General features: G+C 42.3%; 1 protein-coding gene across 1 annotated transcript; it reads left to right on the forward strand.

Moving 5' to 3' along the window:
• Positions 1–3431: 3431 nt before the first annotated feature.
• LOC141649512 (uncharacterized) lies at positions 3432–4886 on the forward strand. Its single transcript, XM_074458199.1, has 2 exons — positions 3432–3820; positions 4883–4886. The coding sequence occupies exons 1-2, from the start codon at positions 3432–3434 to the stop codon at positions 4884–4886; spliced, it is 393 nt and encodes a 130-aa protein (XP_074314300.1).
• The last annotated feature ends 16922 nt before the right edge of the window (positions 4887–21808 follow it).

Below are 21808 nucleotides of genomic sequence, written 5' to 3' on the forward strand. Positions count from 1 at the left end.
TAATCCTCCAGCACTCCCAATCATGACCCTTCACATAGTGAGTCATCATGTTCTTCTATAAATCATAATTCTTCCCATCAAAGACGGGACACTTAAGGTATTTGGAATCCATTTATCACGTGATAGTCAGCGGAATATAAAAGGGTAAAATAAATAAAGATATACAGATCAACCTCTTTGCGGTTAGGCAATCAAGAGCACGAGGCTCTGATACCAATTGAAGAGTCATTCAATAGTCGAAATACTCAAGAGGGGGGGGGGGGGGGGGGGGGGGTGAATTGAGGATTTAAAAACTTAGCCAACTTTTTCGATTGTAAGTAATTAATTATTTAAAATTTATTGATTAAACTTTAACTAATCAACGAATTAAAGTAAAGTGCAAATAAAAACGAAACAAATGAAAGAGAAGAGAGACACACACGATTTTGAAGTGGTTCAGTTTCACAAATCGAAACCTACGTCCACTATTCTCGATTAATAAAATTAGTACCTTTCTACGGATTACAAATTTACTAACCCAACTCGTACAACTAACCCTAGTTGTAACTCAAGTGAGTATCGCAAAATAATTGAGTAACTAACTTATGTTAATAAGAAAGCACTAATGATTCTACTAAAAATTCACGTTAATGAACGAGTAAGAAATCAATTAAGCACTATTGTCTTATAATGATAACGAAAGAACGAATGCACAAGTATAAGACACACGACCTTTTTCGAAAATAAACAAAACGATTTTCTTGCTTTTAAAACACGATTTTTGCTTTTGAAAATAAAGTCAAAATTATGCTCAAGGTCTTACCTTTGAATGTAACAAAGAGTAAAGTATTTATAGTAAAAGAGGAAGCATGGCACTTGGTTTCATCGAAACCCTAGAGGTCAAAATAATAGGATATGTAAACAAATCATATCTCATTATTTCTATCCTTAAAATCTTAGGGGATAATAGAGAATGACTAAAAGATAATTTTATCAATTATTCTCTTAATATTTTTTCCTTAAATTTTAAGATATGATAAGATTTTCCATAACAAAAATATCTTTATCATATATAACCATATCTTACCAAATATAAAAGATATGTTAAGATAATTATAGAGAATAAAATCTTAACAATAATCAATTATATTATTAGGTCAACACGAGAACCACACGGCTCATAAGCCTCGTTTTTCGTGAAAACCCTAGTCTGAAATTAGTTTAGATTTAGGGTTTACGAGTATGTAGTATTAGAAACCCTAATTAGTAATATGACTCAACTCATAAGTTGATTCAACATAATTACTAATTATAAGCTTAAAATAAAACCACACTTAATATGAATAAGGGCTTCCTTATAAAATAAATACTTCTTGCTAAAACATTTAAAAGAGACAAAAACATTTTTCAGAAACAATTTAAAAACATTTTAGTCGTGTATTATATAAACATGACATCTCAATGTTATAGTAGAAGAGCTATAACATTGAGCTCTTATATAAGCAATGTTATAGCAGTGAGGCTATAACTTTACCAATCTAAGAAGTGCATTCTTACGTTACCATTACGAGATAATCACCTACGCTATTCTAATCTTCTTAGGACATCTTTGAATGTAGGCTACTTCGTTATTCAAGCTTGATCAATCTTTAAATGAACTTCATCTTCTCATGAATGCTTGAATAATTCTTCATATCTTGAAATATCTCGAGGGCTTGATCATAATATGTTCTTATATACTTTCATCACAATTCTTTAATTTTTGCAAATAATAAGTCTAATCTGAAGGGACTAAACAAACAATTACGTGCAACGAGTATATAGAATGTAAAGCATTCTTGACATAATCAAAATATAAACATATAAATCTATATGGTTCAACAAGAACGGATGAAAGCAACAATCTCGGCGATCATATCGCAACTAGAAGGCTTGCATATCACCTCTAGTGTCCGATAGGACCAAGACTCTTACATTCAACCGCATAAGACGTAAACTCTCGTGTAAAAAGACATATGCGAATGACCCTAACCAAGCAAGACATTTAATTCTCTAAGACTCAATTCCTCCTGGTAAGACGACGATAATATATACGGTTATAGTCTAAATCTGGCCAGACACTCGGGAGGAACTTTATCCGATTCGACAAGCGATACACGTTTCGCATCCAAGACTCAATCGACAGAACGGAAGTTGAGTACCCCGAATTCGGCAGAACGGCACGAAAGAGGAGGAAAAAGCATGAGTTAACCAACACTTGGCAGAACGGCACAAGTAAGGCATAAAGATAAGTTAAGCAAGAAGGCATAACATTATGGCATTTTCACAAGAATACGACTCATTACAAGTAGTTACTTAAAATAAATCACTCATACTTGAAATATGATGAAAACATGAAAAGGAGCAAGTAATAACCCATAAGTGAAATATACTATACCATTTCATTCTTGTATAGCATGAATAAATACTATGTGTCATATAGACATGTTACTTAAGCAGTTAAGCATAGTATAAACAAACGATAGCAAATGAGTTAAGTAATGCGAAACACTTGGCAAAATGTAAACAAACCAAAACCAAACCACATTTAAGCTTAACAACCAAAACCGTGGTGGGGGAGGGGGAGAGGGAGGTTGATGACCATGCTGGTGTTGGTGGGAGGAAGTAGAAGGGGGCAGTGAGGAGGAGGGGGGTTCTATGGCGGCAGTGACAGAGATAAGTGGGGAGATGGGCTGTGAGGGGAGGAGTGTGGCAGCTGTGAATGACTTACGTGATGATTCTGGAGCAACGTGCTTTGCTCCTTGGTTGTTGACAGTGGAGAAAGGACCTCGGACGTGGATGAGGTTGGCAAGGGATACGATCGAGAGGAATCATGATGGGGCGATATGTAAGATTGGAAAAAGAAGCCGAGAAGATGATGCAGGGGTCAAGGTCCGCAAGAAGTTTAAACACGTTACAGACGGGGAAGTCTTAATATCTGAGGCGGAGGTTGAGGGCACTCAACTCCGCTGGGCCCAATGAATCTCCTAAGTCTCAATTGTCAGGGCTTGGGCAACCCCGACGCTGTAAATAATCTGCGTGCTTTGGTACGTAAGGAATCCCTGGCCATGCTCTTTTTATGTGAGACTAAACTGTGTGGTCATGAAATGCGGAGAGTGAGGGAGAAGCTGGATGGGTACTTTGGTATTGAGGTTGATTGTATGGGGAGAGCCGATGGTCTAGCTTTTATGTGGAAAAAGGAGCTAGATTGTACTCTTATGACGGCATCGGTTCACCATATTGATTTGCTGGTGGGGGAGGACGATAGGGAGTGGCGTGTCACAGGATTTTATAGATGGCATGCGGTTTCAGACAGACATTTATCTTGGGAGTTGCTACGACTGCTTAGCGGGCAATCGAGCCTATAGTGGCTATGTATGTGAGACTACAATGAGGTACTATTTTCGACTGAGATGAATGGTGGGAGTAGACCACAGTGGCAGATGAACAATTTTCGAGCAGCTGTGGATGATTGTGGCCTAACTGATATTGGGTGGGAGGGATACCAGTTCACTTGGGACAATGGTCAAGCAGGTGAAGCGAATAGACAAAGTATGATAGATAGAGCTATGTGTACGAGCTCGTGGTTGGATCTTTTCCCGTATGCAAAACTTATTCACTTAACTCGGGAATGGTCCGATCATGCGCCAATCAAATTGCTTTTGGATAGGCGTGCTGCGGTGGTGGAGGTTAAACGTGGGTTTAAATTTGAGCAAATGTGGATTGGGGAGGAGGAGTGCGAAGAGGCGATAAGGCGAGGTGCCAATAAGGGTCAAGGGGAGCTGGGCGCGGCTCTTAATGCGTGTGCGAGAGAATTTGTGGACGCGGGCCCATGGGGGCGCTTGTGGGGAGAGAACAAGCGTTTGCATTTGTGGAGTCGCCACCAATTTATTGTGGAAAATTGGAAACCGTTCGAATACCTCGTGCCATGTCAAGACACAAAGTAGTGACATGAACACCAAGAACTCGTTACCCTTAGCATTCTATGTCTAGAATGACTCTCGTGGATGCCAATGAATACGGATGTTCACAGAGATCTAGAGTAAGGGGTGAGGGTACGTATTTGGAAGCTCTTTTGATCGAACACCTAATCCCGCCCACCTCGATAGCGGCATCTACTAATGATTAGGGAAGTTATCTATACTCGATATATTGTCGATTATATGCATGCAATGCAACATCCATTAAACTAATCCTAACATTTGAAGAATTAGACTAAGTCGGTAAACATGTAATTTAATCATACAATTGGGTCAAAGTTGGGATTTAAGTTTAATTACATGTGAAGGCATACAATAAAATATGATACATGGAATACAATAAATACAATAATGAAAATTACAATAATTACATCGGATTTAATTGATTTATGTCGAAAATACATCTAAAACGGATAATTTGGAAAGAGGATAAATAAATAAATTAACGAACAAGAATTAAGGTGATAATACGAGTAATAGTTAATTAATACGTAATTAATAAACTAGGTCAAGGCAAAACGGGGGTTCAGGGACAAAAATCAGCCAGGAACAGGCGCAGCAGAGCTGCGTCCCTTGGAAGAGGCGCAGCAGTCGCTGCGTCTGTTCCTTGGCTCAGTTCTGGCTGTGAAGCCGGAATTGCAAGTCGTTAATACTCGTTGGTGATTTTAATGATCGATTAATAATATTTAACTCGGATTAAAGTGATTTACAGATTATTTACATGTGATTAATGGTCATGAAAGCAATAAACATGGATGAAACGGAATTGGAACTAATTATTACAAGATTAATAAGGTTAATTAACAAATTAAAAAATAAACAAATTAATTAGGTTAAATATGATGGATTAATGATAAACTAATGATGAATATGATGATAAACAGGTGAGAGTATATCAACGACGAATATTGATGAATCGAATTTCTACAACCCAGTTTGACTTTAATGACGAAAACCCGCAAACATTGGTTATTTGAGATTTAAGTCGGGAATTTAATGATAAATTATATGTTAATGATGATGAATAATATGCTACATGTCAAATTATTATGTTCAGATTGTTATATTAAAGAAACAAAGAACAAATGAAAATAAAAGAAAAACAAACGAATTAACGAAAGACGAAGGAAGAAGAAAGGAAGCAGGAACTGCGGCAGCCTCACGAAGAGGCGCAGCAGGTACTGCGTCCCTTCGAAGAGGCGCAGCAGTTGCTGCGTCCTTTCTCGATGGTTATCCTCTGATAATCCGTAAAAAGGGTTTTAAACAAGGTTTTAGAAATCGGTTTTAACTGTATTTTCGACATAAATCTTACAATATGATTACAATAAATAAATAACAATGAATAAAAGAGAGAGTTACACCCTCAGACTTACATATTTGACGAAACGAGATGAACTAAGTTAACGATTAGTGATGCTAGACTCGAATGTAGACGAAAGTGCCCTCGTAAGAGGAATTAAAACAGATTGATTAAAGTTGATTATGGTGGAGTTGGTCAAATTGGTTGGTGATGCAAAACGAGGCTGGTACTCATAAAGATCCGAGCTTACGTGGTCGAATGTTCAAGCACGTAGACGCCAAAAAGTAAGAACGTGGTCTAGAATGCAAATGGAGAAGAGAAGGGAGGACACTCGCGTGAGAAATATGTGAGACCGAAGGTCTCTGTTTATACTAATCACGCGTAGGAAGTAGGGTTTTCGGAGAGACTTTGGAAGTGAATCTCGAAAAGATATGAAAAGATACGAAAAATACGCAGAAAAGGACTTGGGAAGAGGCGCAGCAAGCACTGCGTCTCTTGGAAGAGGCGCAACACCTGCTGCGTCCTTTCCCAAGTGGTTTCCTCCTGCGGAATAAAGATTTCCGTGTTTAGTTAATGGAATAACGGAATGATTTTTTTTTCCTTAATATTTTGTGTGAATATTACAGGAAATTGTTTACCAAAGACTAAAAGATTTATAAAATATGGAATAGAAATATCCGGAACATTCCAGAACATTCCGACTCGGCATTTTAATGGTTATCAGAAAATGAAGACGGTTTTAGGCCCGGACTCCAAATGTACTCTAATTACCGCTAAAACGACCGTATCGGCACGTAGATGACAATTAAGAGGTAGATATAAATGTTTGAGCGATCACTTGACGATAAACTTACGAATTGTCACAAATCGTTCCGCGTACCAAACATGCGGCCCAATCATCACCGGGTGGTTTGCGGGAGGTGCAGAAATGAGGTATCTACAGAGCCCCCAATTTGACTGAGGCTTGGAAAAGGCAAAAGTCAAAGTATAGCCATCAGGTCAATCGAAGATTACAACCTGACGACTATGGCGACGCGAGGCGGCTCAAGGGGTCTGAGCTAAGGATCTGTCGTCGGGAACATTTTAGAGTCTGCCGACTATCGGGGAGGGTCGTTTAAAGTCCATTAGACTACGGAAGAAGTCTCGCCAGCCATAAGAAGAGACCATACCTGAAATTCTTTGAAACTGTAGGGTAAACAAAACGCGATATTGGGAGAAGACAGCAGGATACAGTCTGGAACTGCTGGGAGAAATCTGCTTGTGTTCAGCTTCAAACAAATTTCGGAAGGACTTGGGGTCGATGTTGATCTCCATGTCTCGAGAGGGAGTGACTGTCGGTCGTGAACTCTCGCTGGGGGAACTTAATCGGGAACTGATCTCCATGTCTCGAGATGGAAAGTCTATCCGTGTACTCTCGCTGGGGGAACAGAATAAAGTTGTGTCGAAACACCTGTCAAAGAAGGAATGCTCGTTGTGACAAGCTAGGTCTTGGATAAAAAAGCGATAATTTGTTGTTGCCTTGGAAGATGTGGATCCGGGTGAAGAACATACGTCAAACGGATCAAATATGCGATATAGCATCAAGGAAGAGGCGCACCAAAGATGGGCCCACAAAATAACGAACTCATAACGAATTTTTGAAAATTCGTATGAAGGGAAGCTGAGGAAGAGGCGCAATAAGAGCTGCGTCCTTTGGAAGAGGCGCAACACCAGCTGCATCTATTCCTGGGCGTGGCAATTCTGCGCAAATACCCGATGAAACAGGGGTTTCATTTCATTATTTCGAAACATAAAATCTCAATTACTCTCTCAAATTCCAACCATTTCCGTCAAAATTTGATCCAAAAGCTTGCATTTGCCATGACTAATCGAGGTATGTGTATCAATCTTGCATTTATCTTCCGTATTTGATCAAATGGGATCGACAAAATTAGGGTTTTCGACCCTCATTAGTCGAAAATTTGGGGCTTTTCTTCCAAATGATTTTGCCTTGCAAAATTGACTTTGTAAATGGCTAATTGGTAATATAAGGATCATAACCATGTATTTGTTTTGAATGTTCGTTGAGTTTTGAGCATTTGAGCGAAATTGAGACGGTTTCACAGCTAAACCGTAAATTGCTTCGAAAATAGCCTTAGGATTGCCCATTTGCGACGAAACTTGATATTTGGAATCCTTGTGTGATGGGTAAACTTCCTACCATCTCGGAATTTTGGTTTGTGATGGCTTTTTCAGGACACTTTCTAGGGCATAATCGCCGTTATAACGAAATGCTGCCGAAATTCCGACTCGAACCCATGACTAGGCTTTAACTTAGGCTTGACTTGACCCAAATTACCACATGAGCGGACGGGTTGTGGGAAATTTGCCAAAGATGGCGAGAGAAGAGCGATTTCGGAGTTCCGAAAACTTGAAAATCCCCTAATCAAGGCTTGTCGTCACTTGACGCGGCCTAAATTTACTTTAATTCTGCAGGTGACGAGGCTTCTACGTCTGGGAGGGATCCCATGGACGTGGACACTGCTGTTGACCCTTCTCAGGTGCTTGAGGAGGCGTTGGAGGAGGCTTTCACCGCTGCGGTGACGGCTGCTGAGGACGAGGTTCGGGAGGAGGAGGTTGCTGAGGAGGAGGAGGCCCCGAGACGGGCCAACGTTGGACAAGGTGGTCGTCAGCTGAGGGGAGCACCTGCGTGGGCTGAGTCTTGGGACAGTAGACACCTGCTTTGGGCTGCGGAGGGTCATCTGTCCTACAGGACGGTGAAGAGCTTGGTAAATAGAATTCATCACTCTTCATTCATTTCATTTCTGTTTGTCATTCCTTTTCTTCTTCATTTGAGCTAAAGATAGCTTTTGTTTCAAATCAACATAGGAGGCCGGGAACATCAGGTCGTTCTCGGGCTACACAACGGCGATGGGGTGCTACGAGAGGCTGTCGGCTGAGGAGCGAGCCATGATCGAGCGTGGAGCGTTCGACGCCTTGGTGCAGGCTTGGAGGGATATTGCGAGAAGGAAGCTCCGGGCTAACCTCAGTCCCGTCCGAGCTTTCTTGGACCGGTTTTGGGACACGACCTCCACGTTTCACATGCCTTTTGGTGAGGTGGGGGTCACGTTGGAGGACTACGGCATGATTTCTTGTCTGCCGTGTGGGGCTGAGGCGGTGGAGTGGCCGGAGACGGCCATGAGGGTTGACTCGGCGGAGGTTAGGAGGTTGATCGGCTGGAACTTGGCGCCGAAGGCGGCTGCGGTACCTGGCTTGGTGCCTGGTTCTTACGTGCGGGACTACTTCGCGGGGAAGACCCCGGCGTTGGTGGTGATCGAGGGGAGGGAGACGGCTCCTCCTCCCTACACTGCAGAGCAGAGAGTCCGCTTATGGCTCTGGTGGTTCTTGTCTTCGATTTACCTCGGAGACAAGGGAGAGAGGCTTTCGACGAAGCTTCTTTCCTTTCTTTCTGACTTGAGCTCCCTAGGCCGTTGGGACTGGGTCACTGCTGGTTTTGCGGTCCTCACCCGCTTCATGAGGGCCATGGTTCGTCCGGAGTTGATGGAGAAGGGGACTTCTCCTGCTGCTGTCGGCCCGAGACTGCTGTTGGAGGTATGAACCTTCACTTTATTTCACGTAAGATCATTTCCTTTTCTTATCGAACCACGAAAGATCGTTGTTGATTGTCTTGATTTACAGGCGTGGGTGTACTCCTACTTTTCGGGCCTCGCACCCAAGAGGACGGAGCCGGTGGAGAAGGCCTATCCCGTTGTGAGGGATTGGGTGATGTGCCGCACGAGGAGTCGGCGTTCCTTCCACGACGTCTGTCGGCGGGAGGTGAACGCTCTTCAGCTGGACGGCGTGAGTATTTCACCTTACATTTGTCTATCTTACTTTCTCTTTTACTTTTAGATCTGATCATATGAATGACCCTTCGTTTGCTTTTCTAGTGGGTGCCTAGGCCTTAGGAGGAGTACACTGGCGCTCCTCCTTTTGTGGCCGAGGTCCTTCGACCTAGGAGCTCGAGCCGGCTGCTGTTGAGGACGTCGATGGGTCCTGTGTGGTACTTGGGTGAGCGCTTGGCTCGACAATGCTTTCGGGACGTCTTGACGGTTCCCATCGATCCTCCTCGGACGATGTTTAGGGAGCCTTCTGAGGCTGAGAGGGAGGCTGACTAGGCTGGCGTCGGTGGCGACGCCCTCCTCCTTCCCGGTGAGGACTACTCGGTGTTCGTCTACGGGTGGTTGGCATACTGGCCGGTTGTGGTAAGTGCTTTTCCCTCTTTCATTTTTGATTGTTTGAGCATATGATGAAAGATCATCGGTTAACGGAAGTCATCTGATCTTGCAGGTGGTCGAGGCGGCGGGCATCGAGCCCCCAGAGTACCCCGAGACCCTTGAGTACACCGACACGACGGGGATGACGACGATCTCCGAGCTATGTGACTTTGACGTGGCTGTAACACCCCCATACTCTAAGTGACTTACCAGGACCACCCAGGTATAATGATGTTACCATCTCGGTTCCCCGAGGCAATGATAATCATAAGACAATAACGAAACAACATTTAAATAGTATAAGTTTAGTGAATAAGATACAATCCAAAACCAAATACCAAAATACGGTTACATGTTCTCAAAACCACCTGTCTACTCAACTAAATGAAATGTCTAATAAACTACTCATCCTACAGCGGAAGACTCTATCATCTGAAGGTGGCACATCCCAGCTATCCCATGTAACTCGACTCATACCTGCTCAACAACTGGCCACCATCCCCGAATAGATCACCACAGTTTTTAAAACAATAAACGGGGTCAGTACTAATCACACAATTTATATAATCCAACAACACAATCAACACAGCTCAAGCATCACAGATATACTTCGAACTCCATTCCCAACTCCACAGTACTGACTACACACTAAAGTGTGTTGCCCTGCCAGAGTACCCATCGCAACAGGTCACTCCACGCCACCAGTGGGGGATCGCAGCCATTCCCACCTAGTCCCCGCTCATCTCCGTCGAGCGATAAACCCAAATCCATTAATGTGCACATCCCTTCTGTGGTGGGTTCCACAGAAGGCGAATAATGGGCGTGAAGCCACTCCCGCAAGTGACTCCACTCAGCCAGGGACGCGCCCCAAAGAACACAGACAGATACAAACAATCACAACTACTAAACAACAATCAAACCAACAACCATCGCAATACTCGTATGACAACAAACAACAAACACAAATCACCACCAACACATTATGGGACTAATACTGAGTAGGGAAACCCTACCTGGAAAGCAACACAGTCAGACGATCTCAACAGCTGTTATCAAAAGGCCTCTTCTACGAATCCTCCTCCTAACATACAATCATACAATTACTACCAATCAAGAAACACAACAAAACCCCCAAATCCCCAAATTAGGGTTTAACTAACTTTAATGAAATACTATAAAAACAGTACGTAGATCTTACCCTCGACGCAAGGATCACAAAGGTGTAAAGAAAGGTGAATTCCGACATTCCATGCTCCAGGATTTGCGAATAATGCGATTGATGCGAAGAACGTAGATTGTTTTCTCTTTTGAAAGTAATTAGGTTTGTCAAAGTGTGTTAAGAAAGTGACGGAAGTGTTTATATATTAAATCGCATTATTAACAAAACCCGACAAATCATCCCCCCGTAAACCAGCTACTCGATCGAGTAACTGACATACTCGATCGAGTGCCGCCTACTCGATCGAGTATCAAGGCTACTCGATCGAGTACCCAACAGGCCAGAAACTGTTTTAAATCGTAAAACACCCTTACTCGATAGAGTAAGGCCCACTCGATAGAGTACCCAGAGACTCATAAAACCGTAGTATTACAGTCTTCCCTCCTTAAAAAGAACTTCGTCCCCGAAGTTCAAACCATAACAAAACAAAGACACACTACTACACTCGCGACACAACAACCAAAACAAAACTCAACATAAAAAAACATGCTACTAACCAACTCAACCCGACTCAAACCATTACTAACCATACCGACACAACACCAAAAAGATGTAAAAACTCTTAAAAACTCTTTGCGATCATCTCCTACCCCCCTAAAAGAAACAAGGTTACGTCCCCGTAACCATACATACCTGATCAAAAAGGAAAGGGTAACGCTCTCTCATGGCCTCCTCTGCCTCCCATGTAGCTTCCTCAGACTCGTCGTTAGACCAAAGGATCTTAAGCAAAACTGTCTCACCACTCCTAGTCTTCCTAACCTTCCGGTCAAGAATCTGCTTAGGCACCTCAAGATATGACAAGGACTCATCTAACTCTAAGCTATCTGCCTCTAACACATGTGACGGATCACTCACATACTTCCGCAGCTGAGATACATGAAATACACTATGCACCCTCTCTAACGCAGCTGGTAAAGCCAGACGATATGCAACCTCTCCAACCCGCTCTAAGATCTCATAAGGCCCTATGAACTTCTGACTCAGCTTGCCTTTCTTCCCAAATCTCATAACCCCACGCATAGGAGACACTTTCAGAAGAACCTTATCCCTAACCTGAAACTCTATATCCCGGCGATGTAGATCTGCATAACTCTTTTGCCTATTCTGAGCCGCTCTCATCCTTTCCCTGATCATCTTAATCTGCTCAACCATCTCATGTACCATCTCTGGTCCTAGAACCACTGCCTCAGCGCTTTCGTCCCAACAAATCGGGTTCCTACATCTCCTCCCATATAAGGCCTCAAACGGTGCCATACCAATACTAGTGTGATAGCTGTTGTTGTAAGAAAACTCTATCAAATCCAACCTCTGTTCCCAGCTACCACCAAAGTCCATCACACAAGCTCGTAACATATCCTCAAGAGTCTTGATCGTTCTCTCAGTCTGACCGTCTGTCGCAGGATGAAATGTTGTACTCATCTTCAAAGTTGTTCCCAAAGATTCCTGCAACTCTTTCCAAAACCTTGAGATAAATCTCGCATTTCTGTCAGATACTATGTCCTTAGGGACTCCATGTAACTGATGCGATCCCGCTTAGTGTTCACAAATTAAGATGTGGTCGTTGGTCACGGTCGAATCAAAACACAATTTATAACTTAACAAGCAACTCTACAATTAGTAAAGAGGCAAGTAAAGGTCGGATCCCAAGAGACGGGAGTTGAAATGAGATTTCTATTGTAACTAGTGGTGTCTAAGGGGTGTCACAAATTGGGTTGATGTAGAAGGTTACTAAACTAGAATAACAATGAAAATAAATAAGCAAGATGAATTAAAGGGGTGTAAACAATTGATTAAAGGCACTAGGGTGTCATGGGATCATAGGAGAATCATGGGATATGATCATACAAACATGTTCTCAAATTATAAGCAAGCAATTATTGTTGTGATGGATTGAGTTGGGTTATATCTTACAATCCTAGGAAAGTTTGGGTCCCGGAGCCGAATCGATTAGATTGTACAACACCTACAAGTCGACTTAATCTTCCCTACTCAACAACATGCATGGTCTAATGAGACTCGAGTTGGGTTATGTCTTACAAGTCTCATTGAAAAGATAGGAGATGATAGTAAATGCAAGGATTCATAGGCTTAGCATTTCATCAAATATGACATGTGCATGAGTTGAGATCAAAACAAGCAAGCAAATAAAACATGAAAGCATATTAATTTAAGCATGAATCATTCCCCATGTTGGTTTCCCCTAATCACCCATTAACCCTAGCTAAGAGACTACTCACTCATTATCATGTTGATCATGCTAGCAAGGTTGTCAATCATACCAACAATATGAAACATGATGAATAAATGAAAGTAATTAACAATAATTAAAAAGGGATTAAGAGATTATACCTACTAATGATTCCAATAATAAAGCAAGAATAATAGAAGTACTTGAATGCTAGATTGAGAGGTTGTCAATCTCCAATAATAACCCAAATAATCTTCAATTACCCAAAATAAAGGATGAACAAAAGAGAGATTGAAGAACTAAAACTTGGATTAAAACTTGATTAATACTTGATTACAATATTGAAGAGAGATTTGATTGATATTAACTACTCTAATTATTGATAAGAAGAACATACTCCTCTAATTAGACTAATGGGGTATTTATAGTGAAAATTAGGGAGGATGCATTAGGGTTAACTAAGGGCTAAACTAGTAATTACACTTTTTAAGTTGAGCAAGGAGGACCCGGTATTTTCTGAGAGAAGGGCTTCTCTTTTCGTAGCTTGAAGAAGACAATCCATGCTGTGAAGAAATCCGGGCGGAATAAGGTCGGGACGGACGGATTTGGGCGGTGGAATCCGAGCGGATTCTGGGGAATCCGGACGGATTGTTGAGGGGGAATCCGAGCGGATTCAGGCATGGGACGCTCGGATTGTGCAAGGGCTGGACGGGCGGATTGTTGACAATCCGCTCGGTTTGTCAGTCAGCATAGTAACTTCTTCTTTTCTTCCCTTTTCTTCATAAATTCCTTGGGGATTTCCTTGGGGGACTCAAGGATCTTTCCTCAACATTGCTCTTCTACTATGATATGTACAAAGGCCTTCTAATATTGTCTCCCCTTGATGCTTGGTCATTGAATTCGATTAATTTAGTCTCGTTTTGCCATGAAAATGCAAGATTCTTACTCCTTTCCTACCAAGGGATCAAAATCTCAAAGAATATGCAAAACAAAGAACTAAAGATAAGAAATGACCCAAATAAGCACTAAAAAGCATGGAAACAAGGCTAATTCGGGGGCTAAATATGCGCCAATTATGGTCACATCAGTAACTTTAGCACATTCTTCCGATAAGCCATAGCTAATTGTGCCTTAGTCAATGTATCTTTCATTGGCACAAAGTGAGCTGACTTGGTTAGTCGATCCACTATTACCCATATCATATTGTTACCCTGTTGACTCTTTGGCAAACCCACGATAAAATCCATAGAAATGGATTCCCACTTCCACTCAGGTACCTCTAAAGACTGAATCTTACCTTGTGGTCGTCGTTGTTCCCCTTTAACTCTCTGGCATGTCAAACAACGGGCCACAAACTCAGCTGTTTCTTTCTTCATCCCAGGCCACCAGAACGTGTTCTTTAAATCCTTGTATAGCTTGTCACCACCTGGATGTACTGAATATGGTGTACAATGTGCCTCTGTCATGATTGTCTTTTTCAGCTCCTTATCATTAGGGACACACCACCTACCATCAAACCTCAGACTACCATCTGAATGAATAGAGAATCGAGACACTGTCCCTTTCTCTACTCCAGCTCTCCACTCAACTACCTTAGGATCCAACGCTTGTTTACTGACACGTCTGTCGCGTACCTGTCAAAAATAACCAACTGGTTCTAAATAATATAGCTAGGGAAGTCGGGTCGAATCCACAGAGAGGTAGAAATTCTCGGCTGAATTCAAGTTCGTCTAAGTAACCAATTTGGGGGTTTATAAAATGTGATTTCTAAACTAAGAGAATAAGGAAAAGAGAAATAAAAGGAAGGAATTTAACAGATAAAGGAGAATAGCTAAGACAAACGGTTCACCATAATCATCTGGTCGAGTAATCTAGGTCCCAGGTCAATGCAGTACGGTCTAAGGGGTAGCGAACGTCACCTTTCGGTCCTTAATTCACCCTAAAGTGTAAACAGTTTAACTTTCGCCCTCGCTGCAATACTCTATTGTTCGCTACTAGTCTGCCTCTTCCAACCTTTCGGTCCAGGTCAAGGTCCACTAAGAATAAGGGTCTAATTGCGTCGACTCAATTAGGCAATTACAATTAAATGTAGCATTTAAACAATAAAGACGGTACCAACATTAACCTAGTAAATCGATTACTCTCCCTTCATATTATGGATCCCCTATAGTCTTAGCATAGGAAATTAGCTACTCATAATCGTCGGACTAACAATTACAATAACCAAATAATTTAACTAAGCATGATGAATAAACTATTAAGAGACTGATTGAACAATTATAAAGCAAAGAGAAAAAGGATTTAAAAGCAGTAAATACGATTAAGAAATAAACTAGATTGATAATACCGAATCCGAGTAACAAATGTAGAGAATAGAAATCCAAAGAATAGTGACAGAAGTAGCAGTCGAAAATGTACGTAGTCAAGAGATGGGAGTAACGTGATGTTCTCCTCAGTCTTATACTGAAAAATCGTCTTAAACCTAATCTATGGACTAATTACAAAAGCCCATAAAAGATTAGGCGGAAATAAACTAAAAGCACACGAAAACCCCTCGATCGAGTAGAAAGATTACTCGATCGAACGCAAATCACTCGATCGAGCTAGAACAACCTCTCGATCGAGCACTGCTTGCAGAACTTCCTCGATCGACTCCTTTAAACTGGTCGATCGACCAATCTTGAGTGTGTAGAGCATTCGATCGAGCAGTAGACCACTCGATCGAGCTATATAGGCATGTTAGGACCTGAATTGCTTTCCAAACTCAGCTCATACGTCTTCCAATTGTTAGATTTCCAAGCTCCAGCTCCTTCTTTCCATGAATGCGTGCAATTGGGACAGTTAAGGCTCGATTTAGCTCCTCTTTGGTCAATTCCTGCAAATTACAATAAACGGACCAAAGTAGAATATTCGGGGGCATTTGTAGCCAGATGCTACATAAAAAGCATAGAAATACGTGCTGAAATAGGCTAAAAAGACTATACATTAGGCACGTATCAAATCTCCCCAAACCAAACCTTTGCTTGTCCCCAAGCAAATATGAATGCAACTAAGGGTGAACAATGGAACGGGACCAACGCATCAGCTACAAATCATCCACTAGAACCAGTTTAATGCAACAAAATGACAAAATGGCAACTGAAAAGTGCAAACGAGTTAAATTAATGTTTCAAGCTTATTGAACCGTCGACCTTGCAAGACTCAAAGATGTCGGACTCTCACGGGTCGCTCGTCACTCAAAAACAGGCACAGGTGAGTATAAACGTGAAAGATAGGAAAGAATCAGACACTCACCTAACTCGACTTATAAGAACATGCATGCAGTTAACATGAATAAAGTCTCTACAACCGTACATATGCATTCCAACCATACTAATGACCAAGACACGTGCCGAGGGCTTACATTTGGGTTAGTGAGGTAATGGGTAAGAAGGGGCTAAAATGAATTTGGATATGTGGGGTTAATAGCCAGGCTAGCAACAACGGATCCAAATATAGACTGCATCCCAACTTCGTACTTATAACAGCAAGATAAAACGGTGCAAAATTATGCACTAAACTCACAAAACACCAAAAATCGTCAACTCCCCATAAAATATAAATAAGGCATGGGAGTGTGAAACATTGTGCAATTCTCATTCTTTTTTTTTTTTTTTTTTTTCATTTCGAATTTTTTCTGTCTTTTTTTTTTTCTTCGCACTTTTCGTTCTCTTTTTTTTTCAATTCAACATTTTTTTTTCTTTCTTTCCCTTCAATCTTTCCACCATCTTCTGAAATCAGATAAAATAACCATATTGCAATAAAACATTCCAAGAACTACTCGTTACTAGCTCAGCTAGGGTAGGAAGTATTATAGAAAGTAGTTGATAGGACAAAAAGGCAATTTGGCTATGTGAGGCTCATGGGTAGAATGAAATAAGGGGGACTGCCTCTCCTAACACGTGTCACCATCCACAGACCGAATGCATACAGGTACTAAGAAGACTAGACTCATGCTTATGCAAATTGATGTTACATGTCTTAAAGAGAGTACTACTCACATCCTAAATGAAACCGGTCATGAATGTCACCAGTTTAATAAGCTCTAACCTCAGAATGTAATGTAGCTTGCCGACATAGTGAATCAAGTCTATTCGTTCAGATAAGAGAGAAACAAAAACTCGTAGATTATGCACATAATCAAGCCAATTAAATGTCAAGAAAATGCAGGGCTCAAGTAAGGGTTCAAAGTAGCGTCAATGTTCAAACGTTCCGACTCAAATTAAACATGAAATTTTTGAAATTCTTTGAAATTTTTGAAACAAACAACAATGCATGCGGAAATAATAAATATGGAAGCAGAAATGCGAGAAATGATGCAGACACGGATATGGATGCAAACCTCCCCAAACCAAACCGTACAATGTCCTCATTGTACTAAAAATAGGGAAAGAAATGCAAACTGAAAGGAAAAAGAGAGGCGGAGTCGGAAAACTTACAAAATGTCATAAGGAGGGACCTCCCCAAACCGACCATGAACATGGGAGGTCAAGAAAAGTCAAGCAGTAGCTCCATAGACGTAAAACAGCAGCTGGAAGTCGAAACTACTCGATCGAGCAGTTGCTACAGCTCGATCGAGTGAACCGGTGTATTGGAAGAGCTCGATCGAGTGAATAATCACTCGATCGAGTAAGCACGGGTTTGGATCTGGTCGATCGAGGACAGTATCCCTCGATCGAGTAACAGTTGCATCAGAAAGTGCTCGATCGAACGCAAAATCATTCGATCGAGTACTTTAACCTGCAAAAGACGCATTAAAAGCAAGGAAAATACAGAGGGGGTTTATAAACAGCGTCTAAAGTTCGACGTAAAGCTAAAGAAAAACAAATAGTTCAACAAAAGTACAAATAAAACTGTCCGGGCTGCCTCCCGGAGAGCGGTGGTTTAAGAGGTCCCGCACGACCTTTCTGGTATCAAGTAACTGGCGCGTCGAGCTCGTCGAAGCGCAAGACTTCAACGCGGTTGTCCGCTTCACTCGCCTCATGGTAATGCTTCACGTATTGGCCATTCACCTTGAATCTATGACCCTCGGAATCTTCAAGCTCCACGGATCCAAATTTGGTAACAGCTGTCACCGTGTATGGACCACTCCACCTGGACTTGACTTGCCAGGAAATAGTCTCAATAGGGCATTAAACAAAGAACACCTTTCGCCCCACATGAAACTCCCGAGGTAGGATTCTCTTGTCATGCCATCTCTTTGTCTTTTCCTTGTAAATGCGCGAGTCATGTCATAGGCATTAAGCCTAAACTCCTCTAATTCATCTAGCTGCAAAAGACGATTCTGACCACACAATTTAGGATCATAATTAAGCTCACGGATTGCCCACCAGGCCTTACATTCCAGCTCAACAGGTAAGTGACACGATTTCCCATAAACTAACCTATAAGGTGATGCACCAATTGGTGTCTTAAAGGCAGTTCTATAAGCCCATAATGTGTCATCTAGCTTAAGACTCCAGTCTTTCCGTGATTTAGAGACTACCTTAGACAAGATCTCTTTCAGCTCACGATTAGAGACCTCTACCTGACCACTAGTTTGGGGATGATACCCCAAACCACGCCGGTGTTGGACACCAACTCTAGACAGTATGGAGGTGAGTTTCTTTTCCTTAAAATGCATCCCGCCATCACTAATGACGACCCTAGGGACACCAAAATAGGGGAATATGATCTTTTTGAACATCTTTATCACGGTCTTACCATCACAATGAGGTGAAGCAATTGCCTCAACCCATTTTGACACATAGTCTACAGCTACTAAGATGTACTGTTACCTTTTTCGGACGGAACGGTCCTTGGAAATCAATGCCCCAGACATCGAAAACCTCAACCTCTAGGATGCCGTTTTGTGGCATCTCATGTCTCTTCGAAATGTTCCCTGATCGTTGGCAAGCATCACAAGCTGAAACAAAAGACTTGGCGTCAGCAAACAAAGAGGGCCAGTAAAAACCAGACTGAAGTACCTTAGCCACGGTGCGCGATGGACCGTGGTGACCACCATATGAAGAGGAGTGACAGCCTTCCAGGACTATTTTGGTCTCCCACTGCGGAATACACCGTCTGTAGAGACCGTCTGCACATTCCTTAAACAAGTAAGGATCATCCCAGAAGTACTGCTTAGCGTTATATAGAAAACGCTTCTTTTGCTGATGAGAAAGGTCGGCGCGACTTGCCACTGACAACGAAGATAGCTATATCTGCATACCAAGGTTCTTGGTCAACAATAGACGATATAACAGCAATTAAAGTATCGTCAGGAAAAGAATCATCAATAGGTAGAGAATCTTCCCCTTCTTGTCGCATCAGTCGCGACAAGTGATCAGCTACAACGTTCTCAGCTCCTTTCTTGTCCTTAATCTGCAAATCAAACTCCTGAAGGAGGAGTATCCATCTCAGTAGCCGTGGTTTTGCCTCCTTCTTAGCAAGGAGGTGCCTCAAAGCTGCATGGTCAGTAAAAACAGTGACTTCTGACCCAACTAAATAAGTACGAAACTTCTCTAAGGCATAAACTACGACTAATGGCTCCTTCTCAGTGGTAGTGTACTTCACTTGAGCCTCATCCAGAGTTCGGCTCGCATAGTAAATAGCATTCAAGGCTTTGTCTTTCCTCTGCCCTAGCACCGCTCCTAGTGCATAGTCACTCGCGTCACACATGATCTCAAACGGCAAGTCCCAGTTGGGAGGCTGTATGATCGGCGCGGAGACTAAGGCCTGCTTTAACCTGTTAAAAGCAGAAAGACAAGCATCAGTAAACACAAAAGGGGCATCCTTAAGCAACATCTGTGTAAGTGGTTTAGCAATTTTGGAGAAATCCTTGATAAACCGGCGATAAAAACCGGCGTGACCAAGGAAGCTCCTCACCCCATTAACATTAACAGGAGGTGGTAATTGCTGAATCACTTCCACCTTTGCTTTGTCAACTTCTATTCCCCTATCAGAAACCAAGTGCCCTAAGACAACTCCCTCGTTGACCATAAAGTGGCACTTCTCCCAATTCAGCACAAGGTTAACCTCAATACAGCGCTGCAACACTTTCTCAAGGTTAGACAGACAGTTAGAAAAATCACTTCCGTATACACTGAAATCGTCCATAAAAACTTCCATGATAGACTCAATATACTCTGAAAATATCCCATCATACACCTTTGGAAGGTGGCAGGGGCATTGCACAAACCAAAAGGCATTCTGCGATACGCAAAAACGCCCTTAGGACAGGTAAATGTAGTCTTAGCCTCGATCGTGCGGGTGGATAGGGATCCGAAAGAACCCCGAATACCCGTCTAAATAGCGAGAAAAATTTATGAGAAGCTAACCTTTCTACCATTTGATCAATAAAAGGAAGGGGAAAGTGATCTTTCTTGGTGGCGGCATTTAGCATGTCTCGTAGTCTATGCACATCCGCCAACCGTTACTACTCGAGTAGGTATTAATTCATTCTTCTCATTCTTAACTACAGTTGTCCCTCCTTTCTTCGGGACTACTACTCATCGGGCTTACCCATCTAGAATTACCTACGGAATAAATAATACCGCATCCAGCAGCCTTCATTACCTCGGCCATCACAACATCCTCGCATCTTCCCGGTTCAAACCCGACGCCGACCCCTGTCTCGCAAGGTTTGTGATCCTCCTCCACTCTATCCCGTGCATACAAATATCGGGACTAATCCCCGTGATATCATCCAGTGAATAGCCCATTGCTTTCCTGTTTTTCTTAAGTACAGCTAACAAAGAGGTTAGCTGATCATCACTAAGCTTGGCACTAACGATGACAGGATATTGCTCTGTATCGTCTAGAAAAGCATATTTAAGATGAGGTGGGAGAGGCTTACGTTCCGGTACCTTTACCTCAATGGAGCAAAGAGTGCTGATCATTTGTTCCACCCGCTCCCGTCATGCTCATCCAAATCATCAACAAGCAAATCCAACGCAGCGTCATCGTCCCTCGGGTTATCTGCACACTCATCAAAAAGCATGAGAGCTTCCAGTGGGTCCTTCATAAAAGAACCCGACCAGAAGTCATAAATAGACTCATCAATGGTATCGACCGAATAACAAGTGTCCTCTATCATTGGGTGGGCTAAAGTACTGGGCAAACTAAATGTGATAGCGTCATCCCCATCGCAAGAGTCGACGCCCTTGTCGACATCAATAACGGCCCCGGTGTACAAAGGAATGGTCTTCCTAAGATAATTTGGGTCGGGTGTCCTCGGCTATATCCAAAACAATGAAATCTACTGGGATGTAAAGCTTGCCTATTTTCACAGGCACATCCTCCAGGACACCTAAGGGTCTTCTAACAGATCTATCGGCCATCTGTAGGGTAATGTTAGTCACCTTGAAATGACTCATCTTCAATTTCTTGCAGACAGGAAGGGGCATGACACTAACACTGGCACCTAAATCGCAAAGGGCCTTATCAATAACCATATGGCCTATGACACAAGTAATAGAAAAGCTGCCCGGATCTTTCATTTTTGGAGGGGCTTTATTCAACAGTAAATTACTAGACTCTTCCATAAATGAAATTGTCTCAAATTCGCTCAAATTTCTCTTACGCGTCACAATATCTTTCATAAACTTAGCGTAAGTGGGTACATGAGTAACAAGTTCAGAAAAAGGGACAGTTACCTGAAGGTTCTTCACGATGTCCACAAATTTACCGTACTGCTGCTCGATCCTTGCGTCCTTCAGACGACTCGGGAAGGGTACCCTGGTAGTGATGAGCGGTCCCGCAACCTTTCCTTTACCCTTATCAATGCGTGACGTCTCCACAGCAGGGGAAGATGACACGGTGGCGGTATTA

Source organism: Silene latifolia, chromosome 3 (genome assembly GCF_048544455.1).
Source record: "Silene latifolia isolate original U9 population chromosome 3, ASM4854445v1, whole genome shotgun sequence".
NCBI classification, from domain to species: domain Eukaryota; kingdom Viridiplantae; phylum Streptophyta; class Magnoliopsida; order Caryophyllales; family Caryophyllaceae; genus Silene; species Silene latifolia.